The sequence below is a fragment of the Spodoptera frugiperda genome, chromosome 11 (assembly GCF_023101765.2).
Source record: "Spodoptera frugiperda isolate SF20-4 chromosome 11, AGI-APGP_CSIRO_Sfru_2.0, whole genome shotgun sequence".
In the NCBI taxonomy this organism is placed as follows: domain Eukaryota; kingdom Metazoa; phylum Arthropoda; class Insecta; order Lepidoptera; family Noctuidae; genus Spodoptera; species Spodoptera frugiperda.
Genome location: NC_064222.1, coordinates 8,017,705 through 8,037,480, shown reverse-complemented (window position 1 = coordinate 8,037,480; position 19,776 = coordinate 8,017,705). Strand labels below are relative to the sequence as shown.

The following is a 19,776-nucleotide window of genomic DNA, read 5'->3' as shown; positions in this document are numbered from 1 at the left end:
GCAACGCCATTGTGACGCCTCGTGTTTCGGATGTCCATGAACGGCGGCGATCGCTTACTAACAAGTGATCCGTCTGCTCGTTTACCGGCTTACACTACAAAAAAATAAATCGGGGTTTACTCTGTATCGGCACCATTAGTATCGGTCTTGATTAGTCCTCTGTTTTACTTCACAACTCGACACAGCGTCGACACGACACCAGCAAGGTTTGCGCCGTTTGAAGTAATTTGGATAATGTACTCACTTTGCCCAACGTTATTTCCACATCCTTCGAAAAAATCTGCTTTTACGAGGTGTTTCTACAGGGTAGGGAGGAACGAACATTTGGTTACTTTTTAGCTTCTTTTTGAAGGGGGAAAATCATCCAATAACTTCTCCCGCCTTGGGCGAGGCGAGAGGGAGTGTCAGACTTACTAAAAATCAGCCTGTTCCTACTCCTGCTTTTCGTGCCGGAACCCCTGTAAACCCACTAGGTAGTCCGCAGCTCCGGATTTATTTTTTAGCTAAGACCTCTAGTTTTCTAGATATTACAAGGTTTCTATGCTAAGATTAATATGAAAAAAAGTAGTTTTATAATTTTCCCTTTTGCTAGAGGAATGCAAGTCCTGATTGGCTGAGAAGTATCGAAGGAAAGTAATAAAACAAAAGTAATCAGTATAACATAAATTTATTACAGTAACGTCTTACATACAGCGTGTTTGTCACCAAACGGCGCGAACTATAATCATAATATATTAATAATTAATTAAATTACCACTGCACTGCTCACACAGTCGAGTAACAAACATTAAAAACCATAATTTCATCAATTTAATCTCTTAACTTTGAATTAAAATAACATTTCATTTGATTCCAGTCGTTAATTTCATTAATAACCAGATTGTAATACAGCTGCATAATGGTCTAATATGTAAGCTATTTGATAATGAGGGTTTTAACTTAACGCTCAAGAGATGGCGCTAGTAGCGTAAGGCCCCATAAAGGTAAGCGTCCACAGACCCGCATCGTACGCATCTGATTTCATTTGACGTCATCAGCACGCATAGCTTGTAGGCATTGCCGATGAGCGGTCCGTACGATGCGGATCAGTGGACGCTTACCATAAGGTCCCATTAGTCCAATCAGCTCAGCTATTACAAGTTGATTGACCAATGACATAAGCAAGTATTCTTTTGGACCCTAAGCAACACTAGCGCCGCCGCCAAAACCGTCATTAAATATATATGTACCGCGCATCTAACATTCATACAATCTATAATGGAATTTACAAGTCTTTATAACTTACATAGGAATACTTTCATTAACATTCTTATACCAACATATACATATAAGTCGAGATATACTCTTGCTTTGGTTATAAACCTCAATCTCTTTACGTACAGCAGATCAACATCTGATTTGATCGATTATCAACTTTATACTTTTGTAATACAGTAGAAAATCGAATGGATACCTACATTATACAGATTGGCTATATATTTTCCTAATCCATTTGACTAAGTATTTGTATGACATATAAATTAATAATTGCTATTTGAATTGAGCTTATGACATAATCTGCCATTTTTAGTGAGAATGAGGTCTTTATTTACCAAAGCAAGCTTTCCGAGTAGAAACTGGCATTTTTAGGGACAGCGTATTTGCGCTTACTAGTAAGACATGACATTTATCAATATCTTCCAATCGTCGGCTTATTGAAAGAATTCATTATGTGACATATCCACTATTTTGAGATAAACGGTATTTTAGTTTGAATTATGTATTGGTTGGGTGTTGATTTGCCCATATTACCCTTAATATAACTACGTTGATGAAATTTGTTTTTGCATTTTGTAGAATGTGTCAAAATAATTCCACTAAAGAAAAAGTTTTTTGAAGTTAATGATTTCTTGCAATAAGCCGACGAAATATACTAAATTTCATGACAAAACCGATGTCTTATTACAAAACACGCTGTCCAATGCACAGTTTAAAACAATCTATCTCTTTACAAAATGAGATTACGACTTAATAATAGCTTCATAGGCCTGGAATATGCAAGACGCGACTTCCACAGTCCGGGACTTCAAACTGAGGGTAGCTTCAGGATTACCAGGCTGTAGTTTCAACTCTAAGAGCACCCAAATATTATTAGTGAGTTTTAGGGACTGGTAGAGCATATCTTGCCCTTCAACATTCCTTTTGGCGATAGTAAAGATGTTGTTTAGTGTCATTTTCTGAGCGATAGAGTCTGCGTTGCCTGTGACGTTTGATAATGTGTGTTGGACTTCGTTGGCGGCGGGGATCTCTTTCCATGTGGTTAGGAACACCCGTTTGTCGAGTTGTCCGTCCTCAGTGAATAGGATGTGTACGGGGATGAGGCACGCGAAGTAGAATACGTCGACGTTGTTTTTGATTGCGACCTGGAACGGAATTGTGGTGAATTATTGATGGGCATTTTTATAAAGTTCACGGTATAGTAGATGTAGTTTTTGATAGTTTTTTACATTGTTGTTGCTAAGTTGTGGCTTGTCTATAGTACAACATTTTCAATAATAATGCGGTGATGATGTGTACACGGGATTCTTTCTAAACACGTCATTTTTAATCAGTGGTGCAGATCATCGCATTCCTGTAGAGACCAGTTATAGATAGTGCGATAATGTAGACTGCAGTAGATCAACAACTTTCTCCATGCGAGAAGAGGCTTTGGTCGGCAGTGGCCACTAAAAGGCTCTTGATGATGATAACAGAGTAGCGTATAGTTACCTGCAGGTTATTGAGTGGTTCCATCCTCTGCACGGGTCCAGTGGTGGCCAGCGCCAGCGGGGCGTCAGCCGCGGCCCCGGCCGGCACCGCGCCCACGCTTAGTCCGCCCGACGGGAACACGCCGAAACTGGAATAGGATAATAAATAATAATCGAGTTAAACATGATGTAACATTACTGTTGTCCACCGAATGTAGGGCTTTCGCAGTGACTTGGGTGGAAGCGGATTATTATAGTAAAAGGAAAAGTTACAAAAATCATATGTAATCATGTTGATGCCCTTACCGAAGTTATGTCAACGAAATAGGAATGCAAGCGCTGTTCGCTTCTCTGATTGGCAAGTTTGAATATACATGCGCCGAATGAGTTTGCTTTACTTTTAACGAAAAAACGAGATCCACAACAGAGGGTTGTTTGTCCAATGGAGAAATAGTTACCGTGAAACCATTAATGGTTTTGACGGTTATATTGTCATCGAAATAATAATACTTAAATAAAAACATTTCAATCAGACTTATCCTGCAGTCCCTGATTCGATTCCAAAATCTATATCCGTAAAAAATATTTGTGTCGATCGCAAAAATATTCATACCGAGCAGAAATCGAACCTCGACGTTGCGTTGCCGCTAATGTAGTACAGTTACAACACTGACCTGTTCTTGTTGAGCTGTATGGCGAACCCGCTCATGGCCTGCATGGCCTTGTTGGTGAACATAGTACTGTTACAACACCGACCTGTTCTTGTTGAGCTGTATGTAGTACAGTTACAATACCGACCTGTTCTTGTTGAGCTGTATGTAGTACAGTTACAATACCGACCTGTTCTTGTTGAGCTGTATGTAGTACAGTTACAATACCGACCTGTTCTTGTTGAGCTGTATGTAGTACAGTTACAATACCGACCTGTTCTTGTTGAGCTGTATGTAGTACAGTTACAATACCGACCTGTTCTTGTTGAGCTGTATGTAGTACAGTTACAATACCGACCTGTTCTTGTTGAGCTGTATGTAGTACAGTTACAATACCGACCTGTTCTTGTTGAGCTGTATGTAGTACAGTTACAATACCGACCTGTTCTTGTTGAGCTGTATGTAGTACAGTTACAATACCGACCTGTTCTTGTTGAGCTGTATGTAGTACTGTTACAATACCGACCTGTTCTTGTTGAGCTGTATGTAGTACAGTTACAACACCGACCTGTTCTTGTTGAGCTGTATGTAGTACAGTTACAATACCGACCTGTTCTTGTTGAGCTGTATGTAGTACAGTTACAATACCGACCTGTTCTTGTTGAGCTGTATGTAGTACAGTTACAATACCGACCTGTTCTTGTTGAGCTGTATGTAGTACAGTTACAATACCGACCTGTTCTTGTTGAGCTGTATGTAGTACAGTTACAACACCGACCTGTTCTTGTTGAGCTGTATGTAGTACAGTTACAATACCGACCTGTTCTTGTTGAGCTGTATGTAGTACAGTTACAACACCGACCTGTTCTTGTTGAGCTGTATGGCGAACCCGCTCATGGCCTGCATGGCCTTGTTGGTGAACGTCATCTCCATGCGCGGCTGCCCGTTCTGGCGACTGAACGTGCCCCAGATTTCTAGACCTGTCACAAAGAACATAGATTTCAGTAAATATTAAATTTTATTTTTCTTTTTTTTAAACGTTGCCCCACACTAGGATTTTCTCCTATGTCGTGGGTGCGTTTACAAACATACAAGTTTACATACACATGACACCCAGACCCGAAACAACAATTTGTGGATCACACAAAGAGTTGCTCCGTGCGGGAATCGAACCCGCTACCCGTTGCACGGCAGCCACCTGCCCAGCCGCCACGTCAATCATGCAGTCTAGTGATCTTATAATTTTAGTAGTATTGATCTTATAATTTTAGAAATAGACCGACTTATGAGTCTCTCATACTGTGGTGGTTGATATTTTTTTAAATTAATTAGTAAAGAAATATATTTTTCCACCCAATTCAAATAATCAAATTAAGTGCAATGTAGCTTTAATTGCTACCAATCAACATTAATATGTAAATCTACAGCTTCACTAATATATTAAGCTCAAGTCAAAAGTTTGTTTGTTTGATCGCGCTAATCTCCGGATATGTTGGTCCAAATTGAATAATTATTTTTTTGTTGGATTGTCCATTTATCGAGGAAAGTTATAGGCTATAAAAAAGGTTGTAGTGTACCTTTCCCCTTATCAGCGGGCAGCCAGCACTGCTTGGGCGGTACGTAGGAGGCGGGCGCCGTCGTCACTCCGAATATATCGCCCAGCAGGCCGGTCGTACCCGACGTGGGGCCCGGCTCTGGACCGCCACCCAACTGGAACACAACATTTAATATTAAATTAATATCACTTTTCAGTACTATATAACTTAATCCTTCTTTAGACTAAAGCCAAGGATAAACTATGGGACAAAATGTTCTCGGGCCACGTAGCTCGCCGCCCGACCAGAATCAGACCGCCTCAAAGAGCCATCAGACCACCACAGATAGGAGCCCAATAGGGCTGATGCCTGATCCGGAGCTGCGAACTAGGCACTACTACTGTTTGTTGCAGTTTGTGCTCCGGCTTAGAACTTCTTTCTTTCTTGGAGACTGCTACTACACTAACTATGTTATCGGTTGGACTGGATATATGACTAAACGATACAATTTATTAACAATAAAACGAGCCATTCGTTTCAATAATCGCAAGTTAGGCATATATTTAGTTACTAGCGGACCCGACAGACGTTGTCCTGTCTACACGTCTTTAATTTGAAAATTTTAAACTTTTTTTAATAAGCTAAAACATTCTGGACCTTTTTGATGAAAATTGTTATTCAAATGTTATGACAACATCTAACGTCATTGATATTTGACACTGCGATGGTAGCGCCGTCTGTCGGATTCAATGTAAAACATTCCAAAATCAACAACTACTAATAAATTAAAAAATAATCAAAAAATCATTGTCCAGCGGACAAAACTGTGAATCTAAACCATTCTCAGATCCCCTTGAACACACCCAAAAAAAAAATCAAAATCGGTCCAGTCGTTTAAGAGAAGTTCAGTGACATACACACTTACAGAAGAATTATATATATAAAGATAACTAGAAACATTACTTACCAGTACATCGAGACCACCAGCGAGTAGATCCAGGTTGGATGTAGGGGCGGGTGCAGGGGGAGGTCCGCCAATGTCCATGGAGAGCAGGTCTCCGATAAGAGATTCCTGCAAAATAATTATTAAATTAAAATAAGACAAATATCAACTGCACGGTTGGCGCGGTGGTCGGACAACCGGTCGCGCAACGTGTGTAACTCTTTGCGTGATTCATAAATAGCTGTTTGGGGTCTGGATGTCATGTGTATATTTGTAAACGGACCCACAGGAGAAAATTCTAGAGTAGTGCACGGTTCTTTTTTACAAAATAGCACAAACAATATTTAATGTATGGGTATAGATTTTTTGTTTTTATAATGTGAATCTTTTTATTGTAATCCATAAAAAAAATACCGCAAATTGTATGTATACAGTTCTATTAGTATAGATAGGTGTAGTAGGCACTCACCCCGTGTAGTTGGTTGGGTATGACGGTGGGCTGCGCGGGCTCCTCGTGGGTGGCTGAGCCCCCACGGGCCGGCAGCGACTTACGGACGCCCGCACCGCGACCTGGACATACACAATACATTATTATTGTTTTAAGTTGAGCTTTTAAATCCTAAGGGAATTCGGTAGCTTTCGCATTTAGGCTGACTAGGTGACATAGGATATTAGATATTAGTTTCCTCAGTCACAAAAATATATTTCAGCTCTTCAATACAATTAAATATTAAAAAATAATCACAGTTTTATTCATAGATTCGATTGATATACTTATTCGAAATTTTCGAGCTAATTTTCTAGAAATACGTCTGCTATTTGACGCAAAATTCATAGAAAATATCGTCTTTGATGTTTCGAAACAAGTATTCAATTTGATTAGTAGGAAACTAGCATGTTATCTCTTAATATTGCGGCGGTCACTGGCAGCGCTTATTGCTACCATCAGATAATCCATCTATTCATTTACCCCTTTCTTATAACAAACTAGCTACTTCCGCGCGGTTTCACCCGCTCTGCTTAGCTCCTATTGGTCATAGCGTGATGTTTTATAGCCTATAGTCTTCCTCGATAAATGCACTATTCAACACAAAAAGAATTATTCAAATCGGACCAGTAGTTCCGGAGATTAGCGCGTTCAAACAAACAAACAAACTCTTCAGCTTTATAATATTAGTATAGATACAACAATATTATTTCTTCTTTACCAACCTTCAACAAAAGCTGTGGGTGGCTTATGGTACACGGAAGCAAGGGAACTGATGTGACAGATGAGTTCGTCCAGCAGTGTGGGCTCCAAGAGGTCTGTCTCCTCGGAGATGAGGGGTTTGTCAGCCAGGACCACCTCCTTGGCGGCCGCCGGGTCCGTCGATAGAAGACGCCAGTAGATGAAACCTCGGTCCCTGGGTGAGGAATAAATATGTTACAATTTCTGCTGAGGTTGTGGTATTCAGGTAGTTTTGTTTATTTGATTATCAAACTTAACAAAGTTCCATTAGGTTAAAATGTTTCGTTTACGTTATTGAGAATAACGTATGTATTGGTTGAGTGGTTACAAGTACGGCTACCGAGCAATGAACGTCTATCATTAGTCCTTTTTCAGTTTTTCGATAAATTTTAGCACGGATTCTGGATTTACTTTCGGCGTATGGCAATCTTCTATTAAACGAGATTAACAACAATATAGTTGAAAAGTGGGCGCACTTTTACCTTTCACCTAAACCTTTCGGTTATGTTAATCTTCTAACCTGTGTAACATTAACTTCTCAAGCAGTGGGGACGACGGAGGCGTGTGCCAGACCGGCTAAAACTACCGCGGTGTTCCTCCACTGGCCCTGGCCATGACCCGGATTACCCATACAGAATCACCACACCAACAGCCTAGTAAGCTTTTTTTAAAAAAAAAGGTTGCCCCACATTAGGATTTTCTCCAGTGTCGTGGTTTACAAACATACAACATCACATGCACATGACACCCAGACCCGAAACAATAACAATTTGTGGATCACACAAAGGGTTGCTCTATGTGGAAATTGAATCCGCTACACGTTGCGCGGCAGCCAGTTGCCCAGCCACCGAGCCAACCGTGCGCATTTTTACCCAAACCTTTTAGTATGTTAAAGTTATGTTTATCTTCCAACCTATGTCACATTACAAAATCAACAGTATAATTAAGTGATCCTCACCTCAAGTCGGGGTTGTCGGAGTCCTGCGTGGCGAGGCTGAGGACATGCTGCACCAGCTCCTGCGTGTCGGCCGGCCGCTTCAGGAACAGCTTCACCACCGCCGTCAGCAGCTGCAGCTGGACCTGGGGACGAGGACAGTTTGTATTAGTAAACATGTAGTAATAAGGAGCGGAAGAAAATATTAAAAATTCCCTCAGAAATATCAGTTTGTCAAACCATCTCCCATGGCCATTATTATTATAATATATTAGCTCGTATTGTGAGAATATGACCCTCTTTGTACTTACATTTGTTGTTTGGTTTGCCATAATGTTTACCTTTGGCAGGCCGGAAGGTTACAGTATGTTTATACTGTAACCTAATTAAATTAACCTAAGTAAATTTTTATAAAACGTTATCATATCATATCAGAGAGCATTGGTCCTGGGTCTTTGTCAAATGTGTAGTCTTTTAGTGGGCTTTAACGACACCCAAGTGAGTCCTTTCTTCACGTGGTAACAAAATGTATTCGGTATGTGATACAAAATATTAATGAATATTACCTGTGCATTCTCATCGTGGAATCCTTCGAGGAAGGAGTCGAGCAGCTCGTCAGCATTGTCGATACGCTCGGCGTATTCACCCACGATCCACACCTGGAGGAAATTGATAAAATATACATTATTCTCATAGTAGTAATAATGTCAAAATTAGTTTGTAGCAGAATAAGCAATCCATTATAGGTAATTTTTGCAAGCTACAGGAATTCATAATTTTGAGCATGTTTCTTTTGTAGCCAAACTTGTATTCCCTATTTATAAAAATACACAAAAAATAGTTATTGAATCTCTTTTAATACTAAAACAATACCCCGCAACCGTCCACCCATCCAAAACCCAACCTCAAAAAGTAGCTTACCATGGAAGCCCTGGCTTCAGGCTCGTCCAGCGTGTCCAGGTTCTCACACAGAGTGCTGATGATGCTCTCGTACTTGTTGGGGTACTTCCTGAAGATGTCCTTGATCACCACGATGGCTTCCTGCACCACGTAGTTCACTTTGGTCTGGATCAGCTCCAGGAGAGTGGAGACGCAGCGCTCGGCTGATGGTTCCACCTGGGGATCGAATGAATTATTGTTAAGATTTTCTTTGACCCAACTGGGTTAGACTGTAAAGAGAATTAGGAATCATCCTAATTCTTTAATCAATTGGATACATAAAATGAGACTACCTACTACCTACTTGGTGATTTAACAATATAATACATAGGGACTTCTGGAATTAAAACGTTAAATAAATGTAATATTGATATGATAACAATCTACATAATAAGACAGAAGGTCCCTTAAGTAGGGACTACATAAAATAACCGACTTGTGAGTTTGTGACTTTTTACGGTAGGAAAACTGATGTGCTGATGTTGGTTTTATTGCAAGATGTTTTTGATGGTATCATAGTATCCCATCAATAATTTTGTCGGTACAGTACAGTTTTAGATTTGTAAAATAATAAACCACAAAAGAGTTATAAGCCGTAAAGGCTTCGTTTTCTTGGTAATTATAAAAAGTATAAAATAAATAAAATAGTTCTAACCTTAATAGCACACCGTCCGATGGCCCGGACGGCCTTCCTGACGAAGTCTACATCCACCTCGGTGGCGTACTCCTTGAGCTCGCCCAGCACCTGCGCGATGTTCGCCTGCGACGCCAGCCGGATCATGATGTCCAGCTTCTCCAACTTCACGTAGATCGGGTCGTTGTATTTCACGAAGAATACCTGCGAAATTAATTATATATATATTTTACTAGCTACTTCCGCGCGGTTTCACCCGCTCTGCTTGGCTCCTATTGGTCATAGCGTGATGTTTTATAGTCTATAGCCTTCCTCGATAAATGCAGTATTCAACACAAAAAGAACTATTTAAATCGGACCAGTAGTTTTGGAGATTAGCGCGTTCAAACAAACAAACTCTTCAGCTTTATATTATTAAGTATAGATTCCTTAGTTACTTTGATAACAAGTTTTTAAACAGAATTTGTCTATTTGTTTCTTAAATATTGTGTTACCCGTCTTAAAAATAAGACGATAATGTGTAGGGTGAGTGAACAAACGCAGATTAACTTAATTTAAATTTTTATATAACCTTGACAGTGTGGATTTGAGTTATATTGGAAATATGACATCATTTCCTGGAGTTTCTTGCTAATTTTTCTCTATAAGGATCTATTTTTTCATCTAAAAACTGCCATTAATGCGCCACATTAATGTTCACCAACAACCCTTAAATTCCTAACCCCCAAAAGGCCGACAACGCATTTGTAACGCCTCTGGAGTTTCAAGTGTCCAAGGGCGGCGGCGATTTCTTACCATCAGGTGATCCGTCTGCTCTTTTGCCGGCTTATACCGTAAGAAAAACATATGATAATACAGTCACAAAAACATATCCCATACCTTCATCTCATGCTTGAGGATATCAGGTCGCTTCTGCACGACGAGGTTGATGTTCCGTAGCGCGACGTACTGCACCTCGGGCTCGGCGCTGAGCAGCGTCACCAGCGGCGGCGCCAGCTTACGGGACAGAGTGCTCACCAGCTCCGTGTCCTCCGATACCATCTCCATCAGCTTCATTAGGACCTGGGGATTATGGAGGTTGATTATAAAGGTGGTGATTTAATTTGTCATGAAATTACTATCGATGGTGAAGAAAGATTTTTTGCCTGATTTTTTTTTAAGGAATAAATTAAGATGTTTTTTTTACCCAGAAAGCATTAAGATATTTTTGGTTGAGTAGTCGCAATGCAACTGCTAAAGTGGTTTAGCATTTAAGAACTTACAGAATCAATTCTAAAACTTTTTTTGTATTCTCTGTTCTATCATAGTCACGCTACTGTTTTGGTGTGTCTCGCGTAGATCTGCGTTCTGGCATATCATGGGTTAAAGACATTATTAATACAAAAGCCAATTATTATTTGATTTTACATTGAAAACTTGATATTGTCAACAACTGTTTCATTCTTATTTAGTAGTAGTCACTATTAAATACTGTGAAACAGTTCTGAAATGTGATAATGTTGTCTAACAACCTATTTTATAGTATTAATTTATCAATTACCTATTAATATTAATCCTGAATGTAGGTAGTCCTGCATAGGACATGTGACATGTATAATTACCTTGACCGCCGACAATACGACAGCAGCATTAGCATGCGCGAGCCTGGGCGTGATCCGCTCGCAGATGGAGTGTGCCTCCCGGGCGTCTCTGGGCGAGTAGTTGGACAGCGCGTCCAGTATGAACACCTGGCCCCACTCCGTGCACTCGTTCAGGGCAGTCAGCAACTTGTTTATTGTCGGAGCGTTCATTTCTGTTGGAGAAAAGAATTTAAGTTTTAGACTAATGTTTTAAAAATTAAACATCTTTATATAGCTCCTACAAAAAGGTGTTTGATTTTTGCTGTTAACACAAATGGAACTGTGAAAAGTACTATAATATATCTTCTTGTCTTCTTATATATAAAAATGATTAGCTGTTCGTTAGTCTCGCTAAAACTCGAGGACCGCTGAACCGATTTGGCTAATTTTGATCTTGAAATGTTCGTAATAGTTCAGGGAAGGTTTAAACGATGAGAAAAATTGGAAAACCTCAGAAAAAAGAATTCGACTACAACAACATCTCTTATTAAAATGTCATTTTGGAATGAATTATCCTCATTAGGCGGAACGAAGTTTGCCGGGACAGCTAGTCTATAATATAAAAATAAGTCGGGTTTTCCTTCCTGACGTTATAATTCCAGAACGCACGAACCGATTTCCAACGGGTTTTGCATTCGTTAGAAATGTCTCGGGCTCGTGAGGTTTATAGCGAAGAAAATTCAGGAAAAAATTAAGAGAAAAGCATGGTTGGTGGCGGAACGGAGTTCACCGGGATTACTAGTACTCATAATTATTACATAGTTTTAATGTGGTTCTTAGTAAAAAGAAATGTATAGTAATTAATTGATATAATTTATCAATTTTAAGCCATTTTAGTTGTTCGAAAGTTCTTAATCCCATCATAATATCCATTCTAGAGAGATTCACATTGCCAAATATAGGCGTAAATACGTATTCCAGATATTAAAGAATCTTTTAATAAGTTAACCATTAAATGTAGAACAGCATAGTCATCAAAACAAAATCATTTTGAGTAAAACGAAAATAGAAATATATTTAAGTGATGAATGGAATTTATTTTGGCATGTTACTATAATGTCTATAGCGATATCACGTTTTGGAAGCAAGCCAGGTACCGCTTTACATAATTGGTTAGTTTTTACTGACAAGACAATAACCTATTTATAGATTTAACGTCATTTACATAAATTTTTAAATACCTTGACTAGAAAAACTACGATTATTTTATTTTATTTTTTATTTTATTATTATTTAGACACTAATGACAAACGGTGAAGGAAAACATCGTGAGGAAACCTGGGCTTATAATAATTTCAAATTATAAGTTTGAAATCGCTAACCTGCATTGAGCAAGGGTGGTGATTAATGCTGAAACCTCCTTGTAAGTATTTGCAGAAAAGGGCAAGGCCATTATGTCGTGTTTAGGCTATATTACGCAATAATATACTGCATTGTGCAATAAAAATGCAAATGTGGGAGAGCCATGCTTCGGCACGAATGGGCCGGCTCGACCGGAGTGATACCACGGCCTCACAGAAAACCGACGTGAAACAACGGTTGCATTGTGTTTCGTTGTGTGAGTGAGGTTACCGGAGGCCCAATTATCCATTCTTCCCAATCTTCCCAATCCCTAATTCCCCAACAATCCTTAAATTCCTAACCCCCAAAAGGCCGGCAACGTACTTGTAACGCCCCTGGTGTTTCAGATGTCTATGGGGGGTGGCGATTGCTTACCATCAGGTGATACGTCTGTTTGTTCCACAAAAAAATCGTAAATAATGAAATTTGGCGTTCCATTGTCTCTTTTTACCCCGATAGGGGACAGCTGCAACAATACATGTGTATGAGTTGTATCATCTATACTTACTAATATTATAAAGCTGAAGAGTTTTGTTTGTTTGAACGCGCTAATCTCCGGAACTACTGATCCGATTTGAATAATTCTTTTTGTGTTGGATAGTCCATTTATTGAGGAAGGCTATAGGCTATAAAACATCACGCTATGACCAATAGGAGCCGAGCAGAGCGGGTGAAACCGCGCGGAAGTAGCTAGTCTGTATGATATAACTCACCCACTAAAGGCTGTCCGGACACACTGGCCTCGTTGATCTCCGACAGCGCGGCGACCGCGTTGGCCACCACCATGGGGTTGGAGTCGCTCAGCAGATCCTTCAGCTGGTCTAGGAAACCCTGGTAGATAGTATTACATTGTTAGTTTTCCTATAAAAAGGTAATTTTATTATGTTTATTTAGGTATCTACTACTGAAATGTCTTTAATAAACTCGCGTTTTTGTTATACAATCGTGTTTATGTAATTAATTTAATTTTTTCACCAAGAAGAGCATTATGAGCAAAATCACTAAATAATTATTATCAATCTGTTGTCGCCGCGAGTACGAGTAATCTAACTTTAATTTAAGAGCATACACTAACTGTTAGTTTCCGCATATTTTTAAGATTGTCTGTGTATGTATCTTAGTTGGTAAGCCTTAATAAATAAATGCAGCATTTGGATTGCCGATGCCACTTTCAATTGATTTTTTTATCGGACGTGCGGAGAAAGTTTGGGCATTACTCATTAAAGCTTGCTTAAAGCCAGTTGATTGGTCATATTAAATTTTAAAGATAATCATTAAAAAACTAATATTCACCTGATCTTCAACCATGCTCGAAGAAATATCATATAGCTTAGCAACGCACACGGCAGCGGTCTTCCTGACATAAGGATCCTCATCTTTCAAGCACTTGCGGAGAGGCTCACACAGGTACTCAGTGATCTTGTCCACTCTGATGCAGCCCATGGTCCGCACAGCCAGGGCTCTGATCAGTGGGTTGGAGTCCTCACAGTCCTGAATGTGTAACCGAAGTGTCGGTATTGTGTATAAAAAGAAAAGAGAAGCGACACATCAATTATACTGAAGCAATTTTACTATAAGCGGTTTTTAAGTGTAGTGGAAACTATTAACACTGGATTCTTTACTAGGTATAAGAAAAATACGCCTATTTATCCCCGTAGGAGGCAGTAGTGCATATTACTGCACGTAATGTCGCTATACAATGTCCAACAATAAGAGAAATATTGATGACGAAATGTGAAAAATATTAATATAATTTTTTATTTAGTATTATGGAGAAGGGAGGCAATAGAGCGCTCATGATCACCTGATGGCAATCAGCTCTACCCAAGAAATCTAAAGGAGTTAAAAGTCCAAGTTAGTTGCTGGAATTGCAAACATAAAATTAACGGGATATATTTTTGAAAATATCTTTTTTTGAGGGATTGAAAATCATCCAATGACTTCTTCTGCCTTGGGCAAGGCGAGAGGAAGTGTAAGATTCTTACGGACTAAAAACATTGAAAAATAAGTATAAGCTGACTACTTGATCCGAAAAAGAGATCAAAATTACTGGGTCGATTTTAATAATTTTTTCAGTGAGTATTTATTTTCAGTGGCTATTATAATGTATTTAGTATCAGTTTTGCACCCGTGCGAAACCGAGGCGGATCGCTAGTAATTAAATAAATTAGATTAGGAGTTTCCAGTAGAAATTGTTTCCATTACATAATAAATATGGGATATAATATAATAATAATAAAATAATACAGCCGATGTGCTTCTATTCATAATAAGGTATGAGGCATGGATTTTCATACATATTGTTTTTTTTTACTGGTTATTGAATTTTTTATGTAGATTTACACATTTCACGTGCCAAGTGTAGGGTAATAGTTATTAATAAGAGTTTAATAGTCATTATTATTGGTAATAATAGTACTGTGTATAATAATCATGCAATAATTGTTTTGCTATTGCATGCAGGGTGGAGTTATTGGGTTATTTAGTGCTTGAAGTTTTCATATTGGTGAATTTCTGTTAGGCATTTTAGTCTTTTTACTTGATTATTGGCATTGTTTACACTTGATAATCAACTAAAGAATTTTGCCTAGACTTTTTAGAGGAACTAAATTATTTCTGCAGATTTTCACTGTAGTAAAGTAGTATTTAGTACGCAAAATCTAATTTTACAAAACAAAGTCTAACAGAAATTTCACCAAAACTATACAGTATTATGATCAAAAGACGAGTTTATTTTTACAATATCCTTAATTTTCTTAAAACCAATGTGTAAATCTACAATCAGATGATTTGATTCAGGTTTTTCTGGACCATTTAGTTTACCTTAACAAGCTGGTATGTTGGTAGATCCTTCCCACCATTACCGTACAGTTGACATTAAAAAACGATAAAAAAATACATGTCACACACAAAAATAACTACGAAGAGTAGTTATTATTAACACAAGTACTAAAATAACAGGTTTTTTAATAACAGTTTTTTTGTAAAAAGGGGCAATGTTTGCCATGCTTGAGAATTTCGAATATTACTGGAAATAATTTTGGTTCGATCAACATTTGCAACTGTTTACATATCCATGCAGATTATTGTTGGTTGTAAGTTTAAAATCACATGTATAGACTGTGGATCGGATAATGTTGTGTTAACATTTGAGGTTGATAAAAGATAGGATTTGATTTTCTTTTAACTTCATATATTATATACTTTGGATATAATAATATCTTAAAAAATAACAAATTCAATATTCAATGTTCGCTTATTTCTTTGTTATTAAAGTAGTTTGAAACTTTATTGGGGAAAATAATCCAATGACTTCTCATGCCTTGAGCAGGACGAGAGGGAGTGGCAAACTCTTACTGACTAAAAACCATCCCGTTCTCCTGCCCTTCGAGCCTAAGCCTCGGTAATCCGCTAGGAAAGAAATAAGCATCTGTCTTCCAGACTACCCAAAAAAAGTTAGAAAATCACAAACAGTATTCCACTGTAAAAGACAAATCAAAAATAATTGTAAAACACCTCAATAGTTAACATAACATTTTCCGACCACAGTACAGTTCAAACAATCACAATCTACGTAAATTACACAGTACGTACCTTAACGAAGGTGTTCACGGCCATGATGGCCATATCCGGCTGAGACTTGGCGTAGTTCATCAGGTACAGGTAGACCAGCTTCTTGAGTTCCAAGTTATCGGTCTGCATGCAGTTTACAACGTCGGGGAATAATGCGGACACATCTTTGCCGACTGTCATTGATGCTATGACCTGTGGAAGGTAGGGGTGTTGTAGATTTGTTATATTTTTATAAGTTTACAATAAGATTACTGCCTTGTTGGCTGTAGTTGCAAGTGTGACTGCCGGGCAAGGGGTCTCAAGTTCGATTCCCGGGTTGTCGGGTTTTTTAAAAATTTCTCAGTTGTAGCAGTAACAGTCTGGAAATGCGCCCGGTATATGGCAATAGACGCACGCCCTATTACATGAGACTTAGAACATAAAATGTGATAAATGGGTGTGTAATCTAGGCAGAATCTAGTACTTTCCCTAATTGGTTTTTATCCTCAAAGGATATACATTCATTTAATTATAGTTTGCTTTTCATATCAGGAGCTACATTTATTTTTATACTCTAGCTATTTCTGTATGGTTTCACCTTCTATGCTCAGCTCCTATTGATTGTAGCATGATGTTTTATAGCCTATAAACTGTGCTTGATACATGGATTATCCATTACAAAAAAGAATTATTCGAAATAGTAGTTCCAGAGATTAACATCTTCAAACTCTTTAGTTTTATATAATCATATAATATATAGGTAAGATATAAGATTATGTATTTTATACACTATTAAATCATCCAGAATAGGAATAAACAATTCGAATCAAAACAAAATTCTTTATCTTTTATGCATTCTTATAAGAATGAACTTTAAACCATTTAAATAAGAGACTTATGCAATAGCAATCTCTTGTTACAGGTTTATTAGCTAACATTTTAATGTTTTTATAGAGTGGAGATATCAGAATTGGGCCAAATAGGAAATGTGATCTATTAGTGACAGATGATTTGTCATCAATTTGATGAAAGTCGTGCTTCTAATCAGTAGGTGGATTGGATCAATTTTTTGCCATTTTTACATGAATTTAATACGAAAAAAGACTGTAATGTATGTTTTTATTAATAAATCTGTCGTATAGAACTTACTTTTTTGACTGCCTCCTTCTTTTTCTCCTTTTTATCACTGTTCAGTTCCGATTTGAGTTCGAATATCTCTCCCTTCTTCGTCGTCGTGAAATACTTTGAATCCGTCATCTTGACTGTTTTACACCACTTTTCCTCTAATTTTACAACACTTGGATGATGTTAAAACTATTTATTTGTGACACCCGACCTACAAAATCGATAAAATATTAGATGATTTTGACAGGAAGTTTGCGGCATTGATTAATACAACATACAATAGAATTACTTCGTAATTAATTATAATATCAGAGAATAGTATGTAAGAACTTTAAATAAATGCAAATAACAAATAAATTGTCGAAATATTGTACAGTAAATGAAATAAAACTTGCAAACGCACTTTTGACACGACGAAGGGGCGTAACAATACTAGTGATGGGCAGTGAAAATCGGATACGCGTAATTTAATCGATTAGTAATTTTTCGTTTTTATATCGATTGCTGTAGTGTGGCTCGAAGACTTAAGACGAACGTCTCATGTGTAACTTAAACCAACGGCAAGTACCAGAGTGAAACTATTTCTGAGTCATACATTTATCTACTTTCTAAGATTATTTAGACACCATTGCCAAACGGTGAAGAAAACACCCTGAGGGAACTTTGGCATATAATTTCTAATAAAATTATAAGTTAGAAATCGCCAACCCGCATTGATCAAGCGTATTGATTAATGCTCAAACTCAATTCTCCGTGCGTGATGAGGCCTTTGATCAACAGTGACCACTTATAGGCTGTTCACGTGTAGTTATGAATAACAATAAATATGATTTTAATACTGAGATTCCAGGCTAGTCTCAAAAAGTTCAGTCTGTATCATTCTGTAGGTATTATTGAGACTGATTAGGCAAATAGATGTTTATAATCTGATAAAATATTAAAATTCATCATTTTAAAACATATTTCGAATCGATTTATGATTCGATTCCCAGAAGGCTACAATCGACATTTATTTTCTTCTTGCATGACTATCGTGATGTCATGACTAATAGATTTTTCGTTTAGAAATTTATAATAAATAACTTGTTTTACAAATAAATGATAAATGTGGTTGAATGAATAAAACTATAATATAGCATTTTGTAAATAAAATATGACTTAAAAATTTGCGAGTTTTAACAACATTCGAAGTTATTTTATCAGCTTTATGTCGCTTTCACTGTAGACTGCAGCGTCATCTTTATTAAGTTCTGGACGAAATAAACGTTTTGTTATTGCTCCATATTTAACAAAATATCTGGAAGGGTTGCCAGTTCCAGGTTTATCATTTCTGGGACATTTCTGACTACGTTCGGAATTAGTTTTTCATTATAAAGACGTTTATCATATTTAAGCATTTTGAGGGGGGCGGTTATTTATATTCCACAGTTATTAGGATTAGGAATCAGTAAAAAAAAACGAGGTCTCTCTCTAGCTTAGCATTATTTATTTTATAGCGCACTTAAGCCGTACATGCACCGCCAACTATGCATGTATGAACAATTGATTTACCTATATTAGCTGAACTAAACTAACTTATTTTAGCTGGTCAACGTTCGGCTTCAGAACGAAAGCGATTTTATTGTATGATTTCTTGGCAACGTCACGCCTTTTATTCCTGAAGGTGTAGGTAGAGGTGTACCTGTAAATTACGGCACGTAACGCCACTGCACAGTATAATGTACATACACTTTTCACCATTTGTGTTATAAGTTCCATATGAGGTGAGTCTATTGTCATATACCGGGCATGTTTCCAGACTCCGTGCTATTACTGGTAAATTTTAGAAAAATGAAAAAATAGGCCCAATATTATTGTGCCCGACCCAAGGATCTAACCCGAGACCCTCCTTGCCCGGCAGTCGCACTTGCGATCACTAGACCAATGAGGCATCAGTATAGATTAGGGGGCGTCCATAAATTACGTGAGGTGTTTTTATAATTTCCTGTTCCTTCCTCCCCCGCTACTGGTAAGATATCGTGAGATTTAAATCCCCTCCCCAATCTCACGTAAGATTTTTTAAATGTGGGTTTCTTATGTAAACTTTTTGGATTGTTATTGTAAAAAGAAAAATAAATATTATATTGCTGAGAGTTATAAGTGTAATACAAATTTAAAAAAGAATACTCCGTAAATCGTCACTACCATAGTTAAAAAAAATCTACTGCAGTTCAGTCCATGGGGAATCATGCGCGGTCTCGAAGAGAGACCGAGAGCGATTATTGGAACCAACATGTTCATTATGATGTTCTGTGAAATCATCTGCTCCTTCAAATTTGTTTTAATCTAATCGCTCTAAACCATTAGACATAAAGAATTAAAATAGTATATTTTTATTGTTTCAATCAGAAAAAAAGTTGCGTGATTTGTGCCTAACTGCACTCTCATATTAATTTTATTTATTACCAAGTCTAGATTACTTTATGTATTACATTTGCAGATAAACATAAACCCGGAGCCGCGGACTGTCTTATGGGTTTAACGGGGCTTCAGGTCAAAAATCAGGAGTAG

The 19,776-nt window shown here is 37.8% G+C and overlaps 1 protein-coding gene across 6 annotated transcripts; it reads right to left on the bottom strand.

The window, feature by feature from the left end:
* Positions 1 to 651: 651 nt before the first annotated feature.
* On the bottom strand, positions 652 to 17,761 carry LOC118274629 (AP-1 complex subunit beta-1). Of its 6 annotated transcripts, none has more exons than XR_007705729.1 (20): positions 17,516 to 17,650; positions 17,251 to 17,437; positions 16,144 to 16,314; positions 15,373 to 15,399; positions 13,843 to 14,040; positions 13,263 to 13,380; positions 11,191 to 11,381; positions 10,469 to 10,651; positions 9,611 to 9,793; positions 8,938 to 9,132; positions 8,583 to 8,675; positions 8,041 to 8,162; positions 7,067 to 7,257; positions 6,324 to 6,424; positions 5,879 to 5,983; positions 4,954 to 5,086; positions 4,155 to 4,356; positions 4,071 to 4,112; positions 2,749 to 2,875; positions 2,385 to 2,402 (listed from the first exon to the last, which is right to left on the bottom strand). XR_007705729.1 is itself a non-coding variant. In XM_050696862.1 (19 exons), the coding sequence occupies exons 2-19, from the start codon at positions 17,356 to 17,358 to the stop codon at positions 2,001 to 2,003; spliced, it is 2,766 nt and encodes a 921-aa protein (XP_050552819.1). In that variant the 5' UTR covers positions 17,359 to 17,437; positions 17,630 to 17,761; the 3' UTR covers positions 652 to 2,000. The 6 variants fall into 6 exon arrangements, 3 of the variants coding, with proteins under 3 accessions (XP_050552819.1, XP_050552818.1, XP_035448156.1); XR_007705731.1 differs by lacking the exon at positions 4,071 to 4,112 and adding an exon at positions 3,819 to 3,860; XM_050696862.1 differs by lacking the exon at positions 4,071 to 4,112 and having other exon boundaries at positions 652 to 2,402; positions 4,239 to 4,356; positions 17,630 to 17,761.
* Between the last annotated feature and the right edge of the window lie 2,015 nt (positions 17,762 to 19,776).

Coding starts and splice junctions, on each gene's coding strand:
- LOC118274629 (XM_050696862.1), bottom strand. CDS start 17,358: ATGACGGATTCAAAGTATTTCACGACGACGAAGAAGGGAGAGATATTC. Junction 15,400..16,143: donor CCGTGAACACCTTCGTTAAG/GTACGTACTGTG, acceptor AATGGTGGGAAG/GATCTACCAACATACCAGCT. Junction 7,258..8,040: donor TCCGACAACCCCGACTTGAG/GTGAGGATCACT, acceptor TTCCTCACCCAG/GGACCGAGGTTTCATCTACT.